Source organism: Sus scrofa, chromosome 7 (assembly GCF_000003025.6).
Source record: "Sus scrofa isolate TJ Tabasco breed Duroc chromosome 7, Sscrofa11.1, whole genome shotgun sequence".
In the NCBI taxonomy this organism is placed as follows: Eukaryota; Metazoa; Chordata; class Mammalia; order Artiodactyla; family Suidae; genus Sus; species Sus scrofa.
This window is the reverse complement of record NC_010449.5, coordinates 68,878,396-68,896,907: the sequence shown is the minus strand read 5'-3', so window position 1 is coordinate 68,896,907 and position 18,512 is coordinate 68,878,396. Positions and strand designations below refer to the sequence as shown.

The 18,512-nt window shown below is 37.5% G+C and overlaps 1 protein-coding gene across 2 annotated transcripts in view; it reads left to right on the top strand.

Moving 5' to 3' along the window:
- Nucleotides 1-18,512, top strand: part of G2E3 (G2/M-phase specific E3 ubiquitin protein ligase) — a 62,661-nt gene that overhangs the window by 20,163 nt on the left and 23,986 nt on the right. For both annotated transcript variants that reach the window (XM_001927793.6, XM_013989056.2), the window contains 3 exons: nt 1,496-1,597; nt 6,298-6,422; nt 7,432-7,597. In XM_001927793.6, coding sequence (XP_001927828.4) covers nt 1,496-1,597; nt 6,298-6,422; nt 7,432-7,597 — 393 coding nt within the window. The remainder of the gene's footprint in view (nt 1-1,495; nt 1,598-6,297; nt 6,423-7,431; nt 7,598-18,512) is intronic.

Sequence of the window (18,512 nt, the reverse complement as noted above, 5' to 3'; positions counted from 1 at the left end):
TCGATCCCTGGCCATGCTCATTGGGTTAAGTAAGGATCCAATGTTGCCGTGAACTGCAGTGTAGGTTGCAGACACTCAGATCTGGTGTTGCTATGGCTCTGGTGTAAGCTGGCAGCTCCAGCTCTGATTCGACCCCTCGCCTGGGAACTTTCATATTCCATGGATCGGCCCTAAAAAAAATTTTTTTTAAATAAGATAAATCTCTAATAACAATCTTGAAGTATTTTAAATTATTTAATATATTTAAGATGGATATATCAAAATCTTCCTTATAATCTGCCTTATTTTATTAGTGAGTATAATAATCTCAAAACATATTGTTCCTAGGCTCAACACTTAAAAGATTCTATTTCATTGTGACGAGTATAGTGATGTTATAAATGGTAATGGAATATTAGAGCTGAAAGAGACTTGGAGACAATCTAGTAGTGTTTTATTTTTGTGTTTAATGTTAGAAACATTAAATTACTTGCTTAGGGTTCCAGAAAGTTGGACATGTAGAACCTGAATTTGTTTTTCTTTTTGTGCTGCTCAATGGCTTAGAGAGTTCCTGGGCCAAGGATCAGATCCGAGCCACAGTCATGACCTAAGCCCCAGCTGCACAGCTGCAGCAACATAGGATCCTTAACCCACTGTGCCAGGCTGGGGATCGAACCTGTGTCCCAGTGCTCCGAAGCGGCTGCTCATCTTGTTGCCCCACAGTGGGGACTCCAGAGGCTAGGTTTTTTATTTAGTTTCATGCTTTTGCTTTATTCGTGTTCCTATAAATCAGTAGATTTCCCTATAAATATACCTTTTATGATTCAGAATCTAGGTAGGTTTTTTTTGTTTTGTTTTTTGCTTTTTAGGGCCACCCCTGCAGCATATGGAGTTTCCCAGGCTAGGGGCTGCATCGGAGGTGTAGCTGCTGACCTATACCACAACAACTTCAGATCCGAGCCGCATCTATGACCTACACCACAGCTCATGGCAATTTGCCAGATCCTTAACCCACTGAGCAAGGCCACGGATCGAACCTGCATCTTCATGGATATCAGTCAGATTCATTTCTGCTGAACCATGATGGGAACTCCAGATTTAAAGTCTGCCTGTAATATCACTGATAATCTAAATTATCTCCATATTATTTATTTACATCTTTCAGTATTTACTGTTTTTTTCTTCCTATTAAAAACTTTTCCTCCTAAAGTTTGATTATAAGTGTTTTTATTCTTCCTTTTTCTGTTATTTTCTGGAATACTCATAGAAACCAGTTTGGTTTTATGAACTGTTAATACACATTGTCTTCCAAATCGAAGAATATGAGTAGCCTCTTACTTTGACCATGAAAAAATAAGCTATTATAGGTAAGAGATACTTGAAATTTGAGTTGTTTTATGTCCACTTTTTAATTGGAATATTGTGTGTGTGGGTTTGTGTGAGTGTGTGCGTGTGTGTATATTTATTCCAATCTAGTTTCTTAGAGTTTATTTTCTAATTGATAATATGTTCATAGTTAATGTCAAGTGGAATTTGGCAGAGAGGTAAAGAAGAGGAAGGAGTTTATGGTTTTCTAATAGAAGACATCAAGAAAGAAGTAACTAGAGCTTCTAAATTGGTAAGTAAATTATTTTATGTATTACACTATATTCCATAAATATTGTAAAATACTAAGAAAGTCTTTTCCATCAATTTCTCTGCTTGAATTTATGACATTGATTTTATGTTTCATTGCTTGTTTTTGTCACATACAGTAACTTTTAGAAGAACGTTTTACATATTTGCAAATCAAAGAGTTAAACTGACCTTGGGTGAGATATGTGACAGTACTGATTTCCTTATCTTCCAACCTAATCATCATTTCACCCACTCTTACCATCAGAATTATGACCATATTTCCACTTTGCTATTCTTCAAACCTTTAGTTCCAGGTCAACCCAACTATTCACTTTTCATTCTTACACCTCAGTTGTTGGGTTGAAATGGTAGATTGAAATGGAAATTACGCAGTTGTACAGACCAGTAATTTATGATCTCTGCATCTCTTGTGGCTCTTCTGTGACATAGTATGTTTATGTTCAGTGTTTCTTCCTGTTCTCCAAGATTAGTGTTCTAAACTTAACTTGTTATTCATCCAGTTATAATTAATGGATCTTCTGTATGGTAGCTGTTATATTACATACAGGGAACAGACTGTGGGTCTCCATGCAGTCTGAGTAGAAATGAGAGTAAATTGCACTCCCCCAAAAATTAAATACCTAAGAATAAACCTGACCAAGGAAATGAAAGATATGTGCTGAGAACTATAAAACATTAATCAAGGAAATTAAAGAGGATTCAAAAAAAAATGGAAGATATCCCATGCTCCTGGATTGGAAGAATTAATATTGTTAAAATGGCCATACTACCCAAAGAAATCTACAGATTTAATGAGATCCCTATCAAATTACCTATGATATTTTTCACAGTATTAGAACAAACAATCCAAAAATTTGTATGGAACCATAAAAGACCCAGAATTGCCAAAGCAATCCTGAGGAATAAAAACAAAGCACAAATCATAACCCTCCCATACTTCAGACAATATTACAGATCTGCAGTAATCAAGGCATTGAGGTGGTACTGGTACAAAAACAGACATACAGATCAATGGAACACCTTCGATAGAAAGTCTTCAATTTCTGAACACCCACATCTAGAGAGTCAACACTCAGTTTAACAACAAAAAATAATAAAAATGCAGCTTAAGACACCCCAAAGAATTCAAAGTTTGGGCTGCAGAAATAAATGTCTGCTCTGTAAAGGACAGATTTCAAGAAATATCTGCTGTGTAAACACTAACGCTATTTCTAAAAAACTGCAAATAGTTCAAACAGAACAGAATAGGGCACCCAGAAATAAACCGAGACACGGTCAATTAATCTTCAACATAAGAAGCAAGAATATAAAATGGGAAAAAGACAGTCTCTTCAGCAAGTATGCTGGCAAAACTGGATAGCTGCATGTAAATCAATGAAACTTGAACACATTTCTCACACCATGCTCAAAAATAAACTTAAAATGGCTTAAAGACTTCACCATGAGACAAGACACCATAAAACTCCTAGAAGAGAACATAGGTAAAACATTCTCTAACATAAACTGTACAAATGTTTTCTTAGGTCAGTTTCCCAAGGCAATAGAAATAAAAACAAAAATTGAAAAATAAAAGCTTGTAATCAAACTTCTAAGCTTTTGTACCTTAAGGGAAACCATAAAAAAAAAACAAAAAAAAACAGTCTATGGAATGGGAGAAAATAGTTGTAAATGATGTAGCCAACAAGGGCTTAAATCTTCAAACTATACAAACTACTCATACGATTCCAAAAAAAACGAAAAAAACACCAAACAATTGAAAAATAGGAAGACGACCTAAATAGACATTTCTCCAAAGAAGACACATAAATGGCCAGTAGGCACATGAAAAGATACTCAGCATTACTAATTATTAGAGAAATGCAAATCAAAACTACAGTTAGGTTTCATCTCATACTGGTTAGAATGGCCAGCATTAAATAAGTCTACAAATAATAAATGCTGAAGAGGGTGTGGAGAAAAGGGAACTCTCCTACACTGTTGGTGGGAATATAAATTGGTACAACTGCTTTAGAAACCAGTATGGAGTTTCCTCAACAAACTAAGTATAGAAACTACCACATGATCCAGCAATCCCATTCCCGGACATATATCTGGACAAAACTATAATTCAAAAAGATACATGCACCCCTATGATCATTGCAGCACTATTCACAATGGCCAAGACATGGAAACAACCTAAATGTCCAACAACAGATAAATGGATTAAGAAGATGTGGTACATATACACAGTGGAATACTACCTAGCCATAAAAAAGAACGAAATATGCCATTTGCAGCAACATGGATAGAACTAGAGATTTTCATACTAAGTGAGGTAGAAAGACAAGTAGTATATGATAGCACTTATATGTGAATCTAAAACATGGCACAATGAACTTATCTACAAAACAGAAACAGACTCACAGACATAGAGAACAGACTTGTGGTTCCCAAGGGAAGTGCAGAGGGATTGAGATGGATTGGGAGTTTAGGGTTGATAGATGTGCAAACTATTACATTTAGAAAGGATAAGCAGTGAGATCCTATTGTATAGCACAGGGAACTATATCCAGTCTCTTGGAGGATAGACCATGATGAAAGATAAGAAAGGGAATGTATATGTATGTATGACTGGGTCACTTTGCTGTACAGCAGAAATTGGCACAACATTGTAAATCAACTATAATTTAAAAAAATGAAAATAAAAGGAAATAAATGAGAGTTAAAGAATGAGAAGATTGGAAGAACAGGGGATATGTCCAGAGAAGGTGATAATGGAATTGATGATTTCCATGGTGGAACAGTTTTTGGTAATGAGAAGATTCTTCATTACACTGGAGTGGAGGTGAAGTACATTGACATATTTTAGTTTAGAAAGTCAAAAGAAAGGTTGCCTCATCAATACATAAGTCATTTCAAATGACAGCAAGAATTAAGATACAGAGAAAGGTGTCAGTGTTTACAGCTGGCAGACTGACCAGGAAGTTAGTAGGTGATGGAGAGTAGATGTCATTAGGCCCAAAAGACCAGATCTTTTAAAGTATGAAGATAGAGTAGAGTAGTGGCCTACAGTGCGCAATGCAGAATTGAAATAGTGTTCTGTTTGTCCCCTTCCTGCCTCTATCCATATTCCACTCCCACCCCTTGCAAAGTCTGGAAATTAAGGAGGATGGGAAAATAAGCAGATTCATTCAAGAATTTTATAAGGAAACCTTTATTTTAATTGAGGCAAAGAAATGGAGGCAGTTATTTTTAAAGATGTTAAAGATGCCAAGGAGTTAATGGTAAAATAGAGGCTGTAAGGCAACAAGGAGAGACTGTGTGGAGAAGGTTAGCAGAGGCATTTACTTGAGGGCCATGTGAGAGAATTAGTATTAGAATTTCTTAATCTCTTGATGGTAGTGAACTTGTCATGAAAGATGACTTCTAAAAGTCCCCTTGCAGTTTTGAAAATTTTCTTAAAACGTTTGTATCCTCTCTGAGTATATTGTAAACTTTTAAGATCCTGAAGAGATGTCTCTATTTGCGACCTTAAGCTAGAATTCCATATGTCAGTTTACTGGGAGAGCTTCAGGATGGCAACGTATCCAACAAACCTGGTGGTGCTCAGTAGGTCAGCAGTAAGACTGTATAATCTCTTAATCATTGGCCATTATAATGGTCATCTCAGGGGTTCCAGGGTACTTTAGGTACTGTTCTGTATTTTAGTAATGATTGATTCATGTACTAGTCTTCCTGTTTATATACTACTGTTGCATTTAAGTTAGTGGCAGTATTATTGTATTTGTTTCCTAAATTGCTGTAATAGACTACTACAGACTGGGTTGCTTAAAACAGAAGTATATTCTCTTAACAATTCTGGAGATGAGAAGTTCTAAGTCAAGCTTCAGAAGGACTGATTCCTCCCGGAAACTTTAAGGGACAATCTCTTTCATGTCTCTCTTAGAATTTCCGATGGCATTTGGTTTGTGGCAGTGCAACTACTATCTCTGTTCCGGTCTTCAGGTGGCCTTCCCCTGTGTGTGTCTTAAATCTCCTCCTTTTTACCTATAAGGACTCCAGTCTTTTAATTTAATGACCACCTTAAATTCAAGATGAATTCATCTTGAGAGCTTTTACTTAGATCTACAAAGACCCTATTTTCAAATAAGATCACATTCAAAGGTAATAGGAATTCGGACTCGAACATATCTTTTAGGAGATCTCTGCTTAACCTATTGTGGGTATCTAATACCTTTTCATTTGATTAGGGTAGAGTGATCCTAGCCAGTTTTTTATGGATTGGTTTTTAGTATTGTTTTGCTGTTCTCCTTAGTAAATATTTCCTAAATATTCTATTGAGATTTGAATGAGACTTTCATGTATAACCGTTATGTTTATAAATCCTTCAGTTTAAAGTATTTCAGCAGGGAGGAAAGAGGTAAAGCTTTTTTGCCTCATCCACATGTTAGGTTAGAGATATTTCATTTATTAGAAGTTTTTATAGGAGTGAATCTTTAGTCTCTTTAGATTGTTTCTGGGTAGAAAAATTTTTTTTCGAGAAATTTCTTTAACATACCATCATCAATAGCTCTTGTATAACAAAAATAGTTTTCAGACTCCCCACCTTGATGAATAAGGAATAGTCATTTATCCCTTGATTTTGTAATATATAGTACTCAAATTTTATGTTATAACCCCTGTTTTTGTATTTTCTTCTAGAAATGTTGTATTTGCAAGAAAACTGGTGCTTCAATTGGATGTGTTGCACCCCGATGTAAACGAAGTTATCATTTCCCATGTGGACTTCAGAGAGAATGTATTTTCCAGTTCACTGGCAATTTTGCGTGAGTAAATTAAACTGTTGAATGTGAAAGATAAATGTTAAAGAAGAAAATGGATATGAACCTCCAAATTATATAATTCCTTTGTGAAATTTCTTTTCAAAGCTGCACTGAGTTTATACATTGAAGATATGTATACACTATATATATGTGTGTGTGTATGTGTATATTAGAATAATTTCTCCACACTTCCTTTATGATTATTTCTATCTGCAAAGTCTTGAGAATTGCACTATCTGTAGTGGGCTTGATGATTAACATTCACCTCTAGCTTTCAGCTCTAGAATATAAGATGGAACTGTTAATTTATACATATTCAGTGAAGATTTCCACCTTACATAATTCTAGACTTTATGTTACTCTTTAGATTTAATAGTCCATTTTTCTTTCATAGGGCCATATATGTTTCTCATTGAATAAATTGAAAGCATGTGAATTTGATGGAGTCGAAAAAATAAGTATTATGCCCTGGGATGCCACTAAAAATATTTGCTTTTTGAGTCTAAACATCAAGATTTTATGGGTATTGGGTTTTGGTATCATGAGTGTTCTATTTATTTTAGTGTCTGTGCTCTTGACGTTTTTAATGGATTGTTATCATATATGAAAACTGCAGTTTAGGAAAATCAAATGGACATAAACTTAGTTGGTTAGAAATAAGTTATTATTTGCTTTTTATTTGTCATATGTTTAAAACATTATTTTTAAGTTTCTTCCTTTGATTTTTGTGCAAGGTTGAATAAAATGGTCTACTCTGTTGCTTAAAGTATTACATAGGATTCTCAGCATAATATTAGTTACTGAAATTCTGTGAGGTAAGTCTCAACACCAAAAGATTCATCTTCAAAATCCACCTCTCCTTGGTTATGATTATGAGACTTTATGGTATCATTATTCTGGTCTATTGTAGGTTAATTATGAAAGAGACAGATGAATGGATTTTCTCTTATAAATATTAATTGTATTGTGCTTTATAATTTATTAGATGTTTTTAAATAATTTATCTTTTTAGGTCATTTTGTTGGAACCATCGACCTGTTCAAATGATTACATCTAATAATTATGGAGACTCCTTACCATGTACCATTTGCTTAGAGTTTATTGATCCTATTCCAACTTATAGCATATTACGAAGTCCTTGTTGTAAGAATGCTTGGTTTCATAGAGACTGTTTACAGGTAAGATGTTTTGTAAGCTTTTTTCTTACACAAAGTTTGTAGGGCTTGCTAATTTGAATTTTCTTTTTTTCTTTTTCCTTTTTCTGGCTGCACCTGTGGCACATGGAAGTTCCCAGCCTAGGGGTCGAATTGGAGCTGCAACTGCTGGCCTACGTCCAGCAATGCTGGATACAAGCCATATCTGCAGCCTACACCACAGCTTGTGGCAACACTGAATCCTTAACCCACTCAACTAGGCCAGGGATTGAACCTACCATCCTCAGGGACACTATGTTGGGTTCTTTTTTTTTTTTCTTTTCTTTTCTTTCTTTTGCTTTTCAGGGCCTTACCTGTGGCATATGGAAGTTCTGGGCTAGGGGTCTCAAACCAGAGCTGCAGCTGCCGGCGTACACCACAGCCACAGCAACAGGAGATCTGAGCTCTGTTCTTTTTTTTTTTTTTGTCTTTTTTTTTGCTATTTCTTGGGCCGCTCCTGCGGCATATGGAGGTTCCCAGGCTAGGGGTCTAATCGGAGCTGTAGCCACCAGCCTACCCCAGAGTCACAGCAACGCAGGATCCGAGCCGCGTCTGCAACCTACACCACAGCTCACGGCAACACTGGATCATTAACCCACTGAGCAAGACGGCCAGGGACCGAACCCGCAACCTCATGGTTCCTAGTCTAATTCGTTAACCACTGCACCACGACAGGAACTTCTGAGGTCTGTTCTTAACTTACACCACAGGTCATGGCAACAGTGGATCCTTAACCCACTGATCGAGGCCATTGATCAAAACCCACAATCCCATGGGCACTAGTTGGGTTCATTACCATTGAGCTACAACAAGAACTCCCCTATGTTGGGTTCTTAACCCACTGAACAACAACAGGAACTCCTGATTTGAATTTTGATTCAGAAAAAATTGGCATGTGTTATTTAGCTTTTACTCTTTATAACTTTTTAAAGCAGCTTTATTGAATCAAATTTTGCATGCAAAATTCACCATACTAATTCTAATTGGAGCTGTAGCCACCGGCCTATGCCAGAGCCACAGCAACGCGGGATCCGAGCTGCGTCTGCAACCTACACCACAGCTCACGGCAATGCCAGATCGTTAACCCACTGAGCAAGGGCAGGGGCTGAACCCACAACCTCACGGTTCCTAGTTGGATTCGTTAACCACTGCGCCACAACGGGAACTCCGAATTTTATTTTTTTTTAAGAGCCTCTTTTTAAAAATATGCTAAATACTTTTTCCTAACTTTTTGTCAGTGGATGGATTACTGAAATTAATATTAGTTATTTGAGGGAGTTCCCTGGTAGCTGAGTGGGTTAAGGATCTGGTGTTGTTACTACTGTGGCTGGGCTTGCTGCTGTGGCATGGGTTTGATCCTTGGCCTGGGAACTTGAATGTTATGGGCACAGCCAAAAAAAAAAGTCCCTTGAGAGCCACATTGTATGTGAAAACTGATGGCAAGTTTTTAAGTAAATGAACTATCATAAAACACAGCATTAACCAATTTACTGTATCTTTGATGCAGAAGATAATTTAAAATTTAAGAAGATCCCAGTTATTAATAACATCCAGTATGTAGTATTATATAATGTGTGAAAGTGCCAATTGATAGACAGTTATAGTTAATAGAATGCCAAATATGAAAGGATTAACTTAAATTTATGCTGTTATTTAAAGCTTGGGTTTTATTATTGTTTAATAAAATGAAATGCTAGTGATTACAAATTATCTACAAAAGTTTTTAAATTAAGAGATATAAAGTCTTTCATATTTCGCAGTTCCTGTTTTGGCTCAGTGGTAATGAACCTGACTAGTAGCCATGAGGACGTGGGTTTGATAACCTGGCCTCGCTCAGTGGGTTAGGGATCTAGCGTTGCTATGAGCTGCTGTATAGGTCTCAAATGGAGTTCAGATCCTACATTGCTATAGCTGTGGTGTTGGCTAATAGCTGTAGCTCTGATTCAACCCCTAGCCTAGAAACTTCCATATGCCATGACTGCAGCCCTGCAAAAGCAAAATTAAATTATTTAATTAAATAAAAAGGTTTTATTAAAAAGTCTCATAATTCAATAAAATCTTAAGAGTAGTATAGTAGTCAAAAATTACTAAAGCTTTATTGAATACTTTCTATTTTTTTATATGAGCCTTATATTGTTATTTTTAGGAATATTTAGTTAAAAGGGGCAGGATAGAGCCTAATTTCTTGGGTAACTATTAGAAATTCTGTTAATTTTCACAAACAAGTGTTTGTAAAAGGATCTGGAGAGTGCAGTTCATAAAGATCATGAAGTGCTATCTTTACCTATTGAGGAAGAAGTTCACATTATATGAGAATCTTTAAAAAGTAATTTATCTTAATTAAGGGCTTGTATTTGAATAAATGTAATTGCTGCCAAATGTATCACATTGTAAACTTTGTAGCACTATGTTATTTTTCAAGACAAATAAGATTTGCCTCATTATGCATTAATAAACAGAGAAAGTTTCTCAGACTTTGACCTAGTATTCATAGGACTTTTAGTGAACACCAAAAGAAAACTACTTTTGATTGAAATTCCGGCATTGCCGTGATTTAAAAAAAAAAAAGTGTCTGAAGTGAAATTACATAGGATATAAGGCAGAGGGCAGCAACAAAAAGGGATAAACAAAAAATATTAAGTAGACATGATGACTTAGGGAATGATTTGTGGACGGTGAAGAAAGATCTGAATAAAGAGGAATCCAGGTTCAAACAACTAGTAGGTGGCACACACAACAGGTGAGCGGAAAGCAGCAACAAGGTACTGAAATCTCTGAACCTAAAGGATCTTTGAACAACTGTACACAGATACCAAGATCTTATTAAGTATAGGATATGATATAAGGAAATGTCTAGTATGTAGGAAAAAAAAAAACAGCATAGGACATATGAAAGATACCAACAAGACAATAGCAATGATGGGGAAATTCATCCTGCATAAGAATTCTCCACATACGCAGAATAAAAAGTAATGCTCTGAACACAGGGGTGCATGTATCTTTTTCAGTGAAAGTTTTGTCCAGATAGATGCCTAGGAGTGGGATTGCTGGGTCATATGGTAGTTCTGTATTTAGTTTTCTGAGGTACCTCCATACTGTTTTCCGTGGTAGTTGTACCAATTTACATTCCCACTAACAGTGAAGGAGGATTCCCTTTTCTTCACATCTTCTCCAGCATTTGTTGTTTTTTGATTTGTTAATGATGGCCACTCTATTAAGTGTAAGGTGGAATCTTGTGGTTTTGGTTTATTTTTCTCTAATGATTAGTGATGTTGAGCATTTTTTCATGTGCCTAGTGGCCATCTGTATGTCTTCTTTGGAGAAATGTCTATTTACATTGTCTGCCCATTTTTTGATTGGGTTTTGTTTTTTTTTTTTTTTTTTTTTTTTTGCTGTTTAGTGATGTGAATTTTTGTATATTTTGGAGATTGAACCTTTGTTGGTTGAGTCATTTGCAAACATTTTCTCTCTTCTGTGGGTTTTCTTTGTTTTTTTTTAAATGGTTTCCTTTGCTGTGCAGAAGCTTTTGAGTTAAATTAGGTCCCATTGGTTTATTTGTGTCTTTATTGTCTTTGTTCTAGGAGATGGGTCAAACGAGATGTTGCTCTTATGTTAACTCTTAACTCTTATGTTAAAGAGTGTTCTGCCTATGTTTTCCTCTAGGAGTTTTATAGTATCTGGCCATACTTTTAGGTCTTTAATCCATTTTGAGTTTGTTTTTGTATATGGTGTTAGAAAATGTTCAAATTTCATTCTCTTACATGCTGTTGTCCAGTTTTCCCAGCACCATTTATTGAAGAGATATCTTTCTTCCACTGTGTGTTCTTGCCTCCTTTGTCTTAGATTAGTTGACCATAGGTGCTTGGGTTTATTTCTGGGCTTTGTATCCTGTTCCACTAATCTATATTTCTGTTTTTGTGCCAGTACCATACTGTTCTGACAACTGTAGCTTTGTAGTAGGGTCTGAATTCAGGAAGCCTGATTCCTCCAGTTCTGTTTCTTCTTTTCACTATTTCTTTGGCTATTTGAGGTCTTTTGTGTTTCCATACAAATTTTAAAATATTTTTTTCTAGTTCTGTAAAGAATGTCAATCATAGTTTGGCAGGGATTGCATTGAATCTGTAGATTGCCTTAGGTGGTGTTATCATTTTGACTATATTGATTCTTCCAATCCAGGAACATGTTGTATTTTTCCATCTGTTTGTGTCTTTGATTTCTTTCATCAGTGTCTTACAGTTTTCAGAGTATAGGTCTTTTGTCTCTTTAGGTAGGTTTATTCCTAGGTATTATGTTATTTTTGATGCAGTGGTAAATGGGATGGTTTCCCTAATTTCTCTTTCTGATCTTTCATTGTTAGAATATAGAAATGCAGTTGGTTTCTGTGTATTAATTTTGTATCCTACGACTTTACCAAATTCATTGGTGAGCTATAATAGTTTTCTGATAGTGTCTTTAGGATTTTCTAGGTATAGTATCATGTCATCCACAGCAGTGATAGTTTTACTTCTTCTTTTCCAATTTGGATTCCTTTTATTTCTTTTTCTTCTCTGATTGCCATAGCTAGGACTTCCAAAACTATGTTGAATAACATTGGTGAAAGAGGACAACTTTGTCTTGTTCCTAATTTTAGTGGAAATGCTTTCAGTTTTTCACTGTTGAGAATGATGTGAGCTGTGGGTTTGTCATAAACAGCAGTTATTATATTGAGGTAGTTCCCCTCTATACTCACTCTCTGGAGAGTTTTTACTGGGAATAGCTGTTGAGCTTTGTCAAACACTTTTTCTGCATCCATTGACAATATGGTTTTTATTTTTCAGTTTGTTGATGTGATGTATCATATTGATAACTTTGTGGATTTTGAAGAATCCTTGCATCCCTGGGATTAATCCTACTTGATAATGGTGTATGATCTTTTTAATGTATATTTGTATGCCATTTGCTAATATTTTGTTTGAGGATTTTTGCATCTATTTTCATCAGTGATATTGGCCTGTAATTTTTTGTGGTATCTTTGTCTGGTTTTGGTGTCAGGATAATGGTGGCTTCATAGTGAGTTTGGGAGTGTTCATTCCTCTGCAGTTTTTTGGAAAAGTTTCAGAAGAGGTGTTACCTCTTCTCTGAATGATTGGTGGAACTCAGCTGAGAAGCCTTCAGGTCCTAGACTTTTGTATTTTGGAAGTTTTTTAATCATATTTTCAATTTCAGTACTTGTGATTGGTCTATTCATATTTTGTATTTCTTCTGGTTCAGTCTTGGTTAGGTTGTAAGCATCTGTCCATTTCTTCTAGGTTGTCCATTTGATTGGCATACAGTTGCTCATAGTGGTCTCTCATGATCCTTTGTGTTTTTTTCAATGTCAGGTGTAACTTCTCCTTTTTCATTTCTAATTTTATTGATTTGAACCCTTTTTTTCTTGATGAGTCTGGCTAAAGGTTTATCCATTTCATTGATCTTTTCAGAGAACCAACTTTTGGTTTCATTGATCTTCTCAATTGTTTTGTCTCTATGTTATTGATTTCTGCTCTAATCTTTTATAATTTCTTTCTTTCTACTAATTTTGGGCTTTGTCTCTTCTTCCTTCACTAGATGTTTAAGGTGTAAGGCTTGGTTATTTATTTCATTTTTTTTTTTTTTCTTCTTTCCTGAGATGAGATTCTGTTGCTATAAACTTCCCTCTCAGAACTGTTTTTGCTCTGTCCCATAGGTTTTGGGTTGTATCTTCACTGTCATTTGTCTCTATGTATCTTTTAATTTTCTCTTTGATTTCTTCAGTGATCCATTGGTTGTTTAGTAGCATATTGTTTAGCTTCCAGGAGTTTGTGGGTTTTTTGCTGTTTTTTTTCATGTAGTTGATTTCTAGTGTCATAGCATTGTGATCAGAGAAAATGCTTGAAGTAATTTCAATGTTTTAAAATTTACCAAGGCTTGGAGTTCCCGTCATGGCGCAGTGGTTAACGAATCCGACTAGGAACCATGAGGTTGCGGGTTTGGTCCCTGCCCTTGCTCAGTGGGTTAATGATCCAGCATTGCCGTGAGCTGTGGTGTAGGTTGCAGACGCGGCTCGGATCCCGCGTTGCTGTGGCTCTGGCGTAGGCTGGTGGCTACAACTTCGATTAGACCCCTAGCCTGGGAACCTCCATATGCCGCGGGAGCGGCCCAAGAAATAGCAAAAAGACAAAAAAAAAAAAAAAAAATTACCAAGGCTTAATCTGTATATGGCCCAAGACATGATTTATACTGGAGAATGTTCCGTGTGCACTTGAGAAGTATATTCTGCTGCCTTTGGGGTGAAAAGTTCTATAGATATCAGTTAACTCTGTTTGGTCTAGTGTATCATTCAAGGCCTCTGTTTCCTTTTGACTTTCTGTCTGGATAATTTATCCATTGCTGTAAGTGGGGTGTTAAGGTCCCCCACTATTATTGTACTGCTGATAATTTTCCCTATTATGTCTGTTAGTAGTTGCCTTATATGTTGAGCTGCTCTTGTGTTGGTGCATATACAACTGTTATTTCTTCATATACAGTTGTTATTTCTTCTTGTATTGATCCTTTAATCATTGTGTAATGTCCTTCATTGTCTTTTGTGACCTTTCTTTTATAATCTGTTTTGTCTGGTATAAGTATTGCTACCCCTGCTTTTCTGTAATTTCCATTTGCATGTGATATTTTCTTCCATTCCCACTTTAAGTTTGTATATGTCCTTATATCTGAAGTGAGACTGCTATAGACAGCATATATATGGGTCTTGTTTTTTAATCCATTTAGCCAGGCTTTGTCTTTTTGTTGGAGTACTTAATCCATTTATCTTCAGTGTAATTATGGATAAGTATTCCTTGCTGTCATTTACTTAATTTTTTTTTGGATTGCTATTTTGGGTCTTTTTTCTTCCCTTCCTCTTTTTGTTGTCTTCTCTTGTGATTTGCTGACCATCTTGATTGTTATGTCTGGCTTGCATTTTCTTTTTTATGTGTGCGACCATTATGGTTATTTTATTTGTGGTTCTTATTATATTTTGATATATCCATCTATATGTGTGCAGAATTGTTTCTGCTTACTGGTCTCTTAATTTCAAATGCGTTTTCAGTGTTCTGCATTTGTCCTCTCCTTATGCTTGCTAGTTTAGATATATTTGTCATTGGGTGATTTCCTGCTTTTATATTATCTTTGCCTTTACCAGTGAGCTTTGTCATTTGTAATATTGTTTCTTTTTTTTTTTTTTTTTTTTTTTTTGGTCTTTTTGTCTTTTGTTGTTGTTGTTGTTGCTATTTCTTGGGCCGCTCCTGCGGCATATGGAGGTTCCCAGGCTAGGGGCTGAATCGGAGCTGTAGCCACCGGCCTACGCCAGAGCCACAGCAACGCGGGATCCGAGCCGCGTCTGCAACCTACACCACAGCTCACGGCAACGCCGGATCGTTAACCCACTGAGCAAGGGCAGGGACCGAACCCGCAACCTCATGGTTCCTAGTCGGATTCGTTAACCACTGCGCCACGACGGGAACTCCTGTAATATTGTTTCTAATTGTGGCTTTTCCTTTTCTTCTGGGAGACATTCCTTTAGTAGTTGATGTGGTTTGGAGGTGCTGAATTCTCTTATCTTTTGCTTGTCTGTAAAGCTTTTGGTCTGTCCATCGAATCTGAATTAGAGCTTTGCTGGGTAGAGTATTCTTGGTTCTAGGTTCCTCCTCTTCATTACCTCAAGTATATTTCACTACTCCCTTCTGGGTTGTAGAGTTTCTGCTGAAAGATCAGCTGTTATCGTTATGGAGATTTCCCTATATGTGATTTTGTTGCTTTTCCCTTGTGCCTTTTAATATTTTTTTCTTTGAACTTAATTTTTGTCAGTTTGATTAGCATGTGTCTTGCTGTTTCTTCTTGGATTTATTTTCTGTGGAATTCTCTGTGCTTCTTCCACTTGAGTGAGTATTTCCTTTCCCCATATTTGGGAAATTTTTGGTTATAATCTCTTCAGATATATTCTGTGCCGCTCTCTCTCTCCCTCTGGAACCTCTATGATGTGAATGTTGGTACATTTAATGTTATCCCAGAACTCTCTTAGACTCTCCTCAGTTTATTTCATTTTTTCTTTATTCTCTTCTGTAGCAGTGTTCCACCACTCTGTATTCCACCTCCCTTATTCATTCTTCTGCCTCCTTTAACTTGCTTTTGGTTCCTTCTAGATTATTTTTCATCTCAGCTATTGTGCTATGCATCTTGCTCTTTAAATTCTCTAGCTCTTTGTTAAACTTTTTTTTTTAAGTTCTCCATAGGTGTCTCCATTCTTTTTCCAAGATCTTGGTTCATCTTTACTATCATCACTCGGAATTCATTTCAGGTAAATTGCCTGTGTCCTTATCATTTAGTGGTTTTGGTGTGCTTTTGTCTTGTTCCTTTGTCTGAAAACTGCCGCTTTGTCATCTTATAGTGTCTGCCGTTCTTTTTATCATCCCCTTGGCAGTTGGTATGTAGATGTCAAAGCAGGTGTCCAGCCCTGGAGGTCTCAGGATGGTAGTGGTTCGTGTGTACCCAGAGCATGTGTTGTCAGCAGTGGTCTCACACTTCTCCTGTAGCTGGGTGGCTGCTAGGGATAGGGTCTGTGAGGAAGGTGACAGTGATTCTCTATTCATAGGATTGCTTTTGTAGCCTGTAGGGGCAGCAGTGTCTTTTGCAGCTCCTCCTGCTAGCAGGCAGTTTCCAGAGCTATTTTTCTTAACTTGCAATGTCAGCAGTTTCTCCTGCCACCCCTCCCTTTCCTGGGAAGACTCTAGGGACTGTTCCCTGTAGGTATAGGAGCAGGTGCCGCTCTTCTGCCAGCACTCTCCTTGCTTGGCCACTCTAGGGATCTCTCTCTCTAAAGATCCAGGGGCAGGGGAGCTTCACCCTAATTGTTGCTAAAAGGCTCTCTCTGTAGCTTCAGGATGTGTTTCTGGTGGTCCCTTCCCTTGCCTTCCTGCTGGTAGGAATACTCTCTGTAGCTGCTGCAGATCAGAATGTGGGTTAATGGGACTCCTTCAGCTCCCTTGGTTTGGAACAAGTGCCACTGACTTGGGCCTTTGCAGGGCCACTGGCAGGGGCCCTGCATCTTGTGCTTTTCTCCAGTTGGCCAACCCACAGCTCCTATCAGGGAGGGAGCACTGGTGGCCTTCCTACAGGAATGGGCGCTGCCACTGGCAGCTCTTCTGGTCCTGGCTGGGTGCCGTTGGTGTGAGCCTCTGCAGATTCTCTGGGCAGAGCCAAGATGCCTGTGTTTTCCCTGTTCAAACAGATTAGTACTCTCACAGTGAATGGGCGCTGCTGCCAGCAGCTCTTCTGGTGCCGATTGGGTGCCACTGGCATGAGCCTCTGCAGATTCTCTAGGCAGAGCCAAGGCACCTGTGTTTGCCCTGATCTCTCAGGGGATAGGTGCTGCTGCTGGCAGTTCTTCTGGAGCAGGTTGGGCTCCACTATCGTGGGGGCCACTGGCAGGAACTTGTATTATTCCCCCAGGTGGTTACTCCGCCTGTAGCCCTACGGGCAGGGCTGCTGCCCAGCCACTGCTAGACAGCCACTGCCCCCAAGTAGTTCCCCAAGCTGAAGAAGACAGTGTCCTGCAGCTTGAGAAAGACGGCACAGGAACAAGGATGTAGGGGTGGATCCTGCTTCTTCCTTCTAAGACCCGCAAACAGTGGTGTCTACTTTCTAAGCCTGACTGGGTTGCTTCTGCTTAGATGCTCTCCATTGTGACTGCTCTATACTCTAGTCCTTCCAGGTTCTTTAGACACAGCTAGTCCCAGTCTTTTCCTCCGACATAATCAGCCCCAACTCCCTCTTTACGTCTGATCTCTTAAGGCCAAAGTTTTAGTTCCCATCACCTGCTGGCACCCACCTATGGTTTCTTGTTGCCAGTAGCACTGACCATTTGTGGAGGACTGTCTCCTTTTTAACTGCTTCACATGGTTTGTCTAGAGTTCCTCCTCTGTTTTTGACTGATCTCTTCACTGACAGGGGAACTTCCCAGGGTGCAGGAGCTACTCCTCTCTCCAGTTCCCTCCTGGGAGAGCAGGTCCCATCTCTTTTCCTTCTACTTCTTTTTCTCTTGTTGTTTCTTCTTTCTTTTGTCCTATTTGTAATGTTTTTCTTGTTCTAGCATAATCTTTTGTGAGTTTTTTGCAAATTTTCTGTGCCAATAGTTCCACATGTGATTGTATTTTCAATGTATTTCTGAGAGTAGGTGAGTCTTATGTCCTACTACTCCACCATCTTGGACGCTCCTCCCATATATCTACTTTTTAAAAAGTACTTTTACACTGTATGCCTACTCACCAAGAATTCATTAAAATGGGATATAAGTCACTTAATGTTTCAATTTTTGGTACTGGCATTGTGTTTGGACCTATATAGTAGGGATTAAATAGTCATTGTATGTTTGTGTGCTACACGTTTTTTAAATTAGAGATTGGCTATTCTTTTTCTCTCCTGGGTACCCTCTGCCTGCTGCTTCTGTATTTGTATTTGCTGAAGCAGTGAGAATAGATTTTATGCTTCTCCCCTCTTAGGAAGAAAACTAACTTGAACATTGAGTTATAAACAGAACCAAGGGTGCTTTATATGTAATATTGATTTAAACATCCTTCCTAGGCAAACTAACTCAAGATTTTTACTGTTTATTGACAGAGAGTAATGGATAACACATTTGGGGACAGACAGAAATGACTTAGATTCAAAAGGTTGAGAAACATATGGTCGATAGATATAAATAATAGTTCATTAGCCTGATTTTTTTACCCATTGGGAAAAATATGTCCAAAGTGTAGCAGTGGGATAACTTAGTTTATCAAGCTTTGAGAGCCACTAACATAAAAAATGTTTTCATAATTATATGTAAAAAATAGCATGTTCTATTAGCTATATAATTCATAACCGG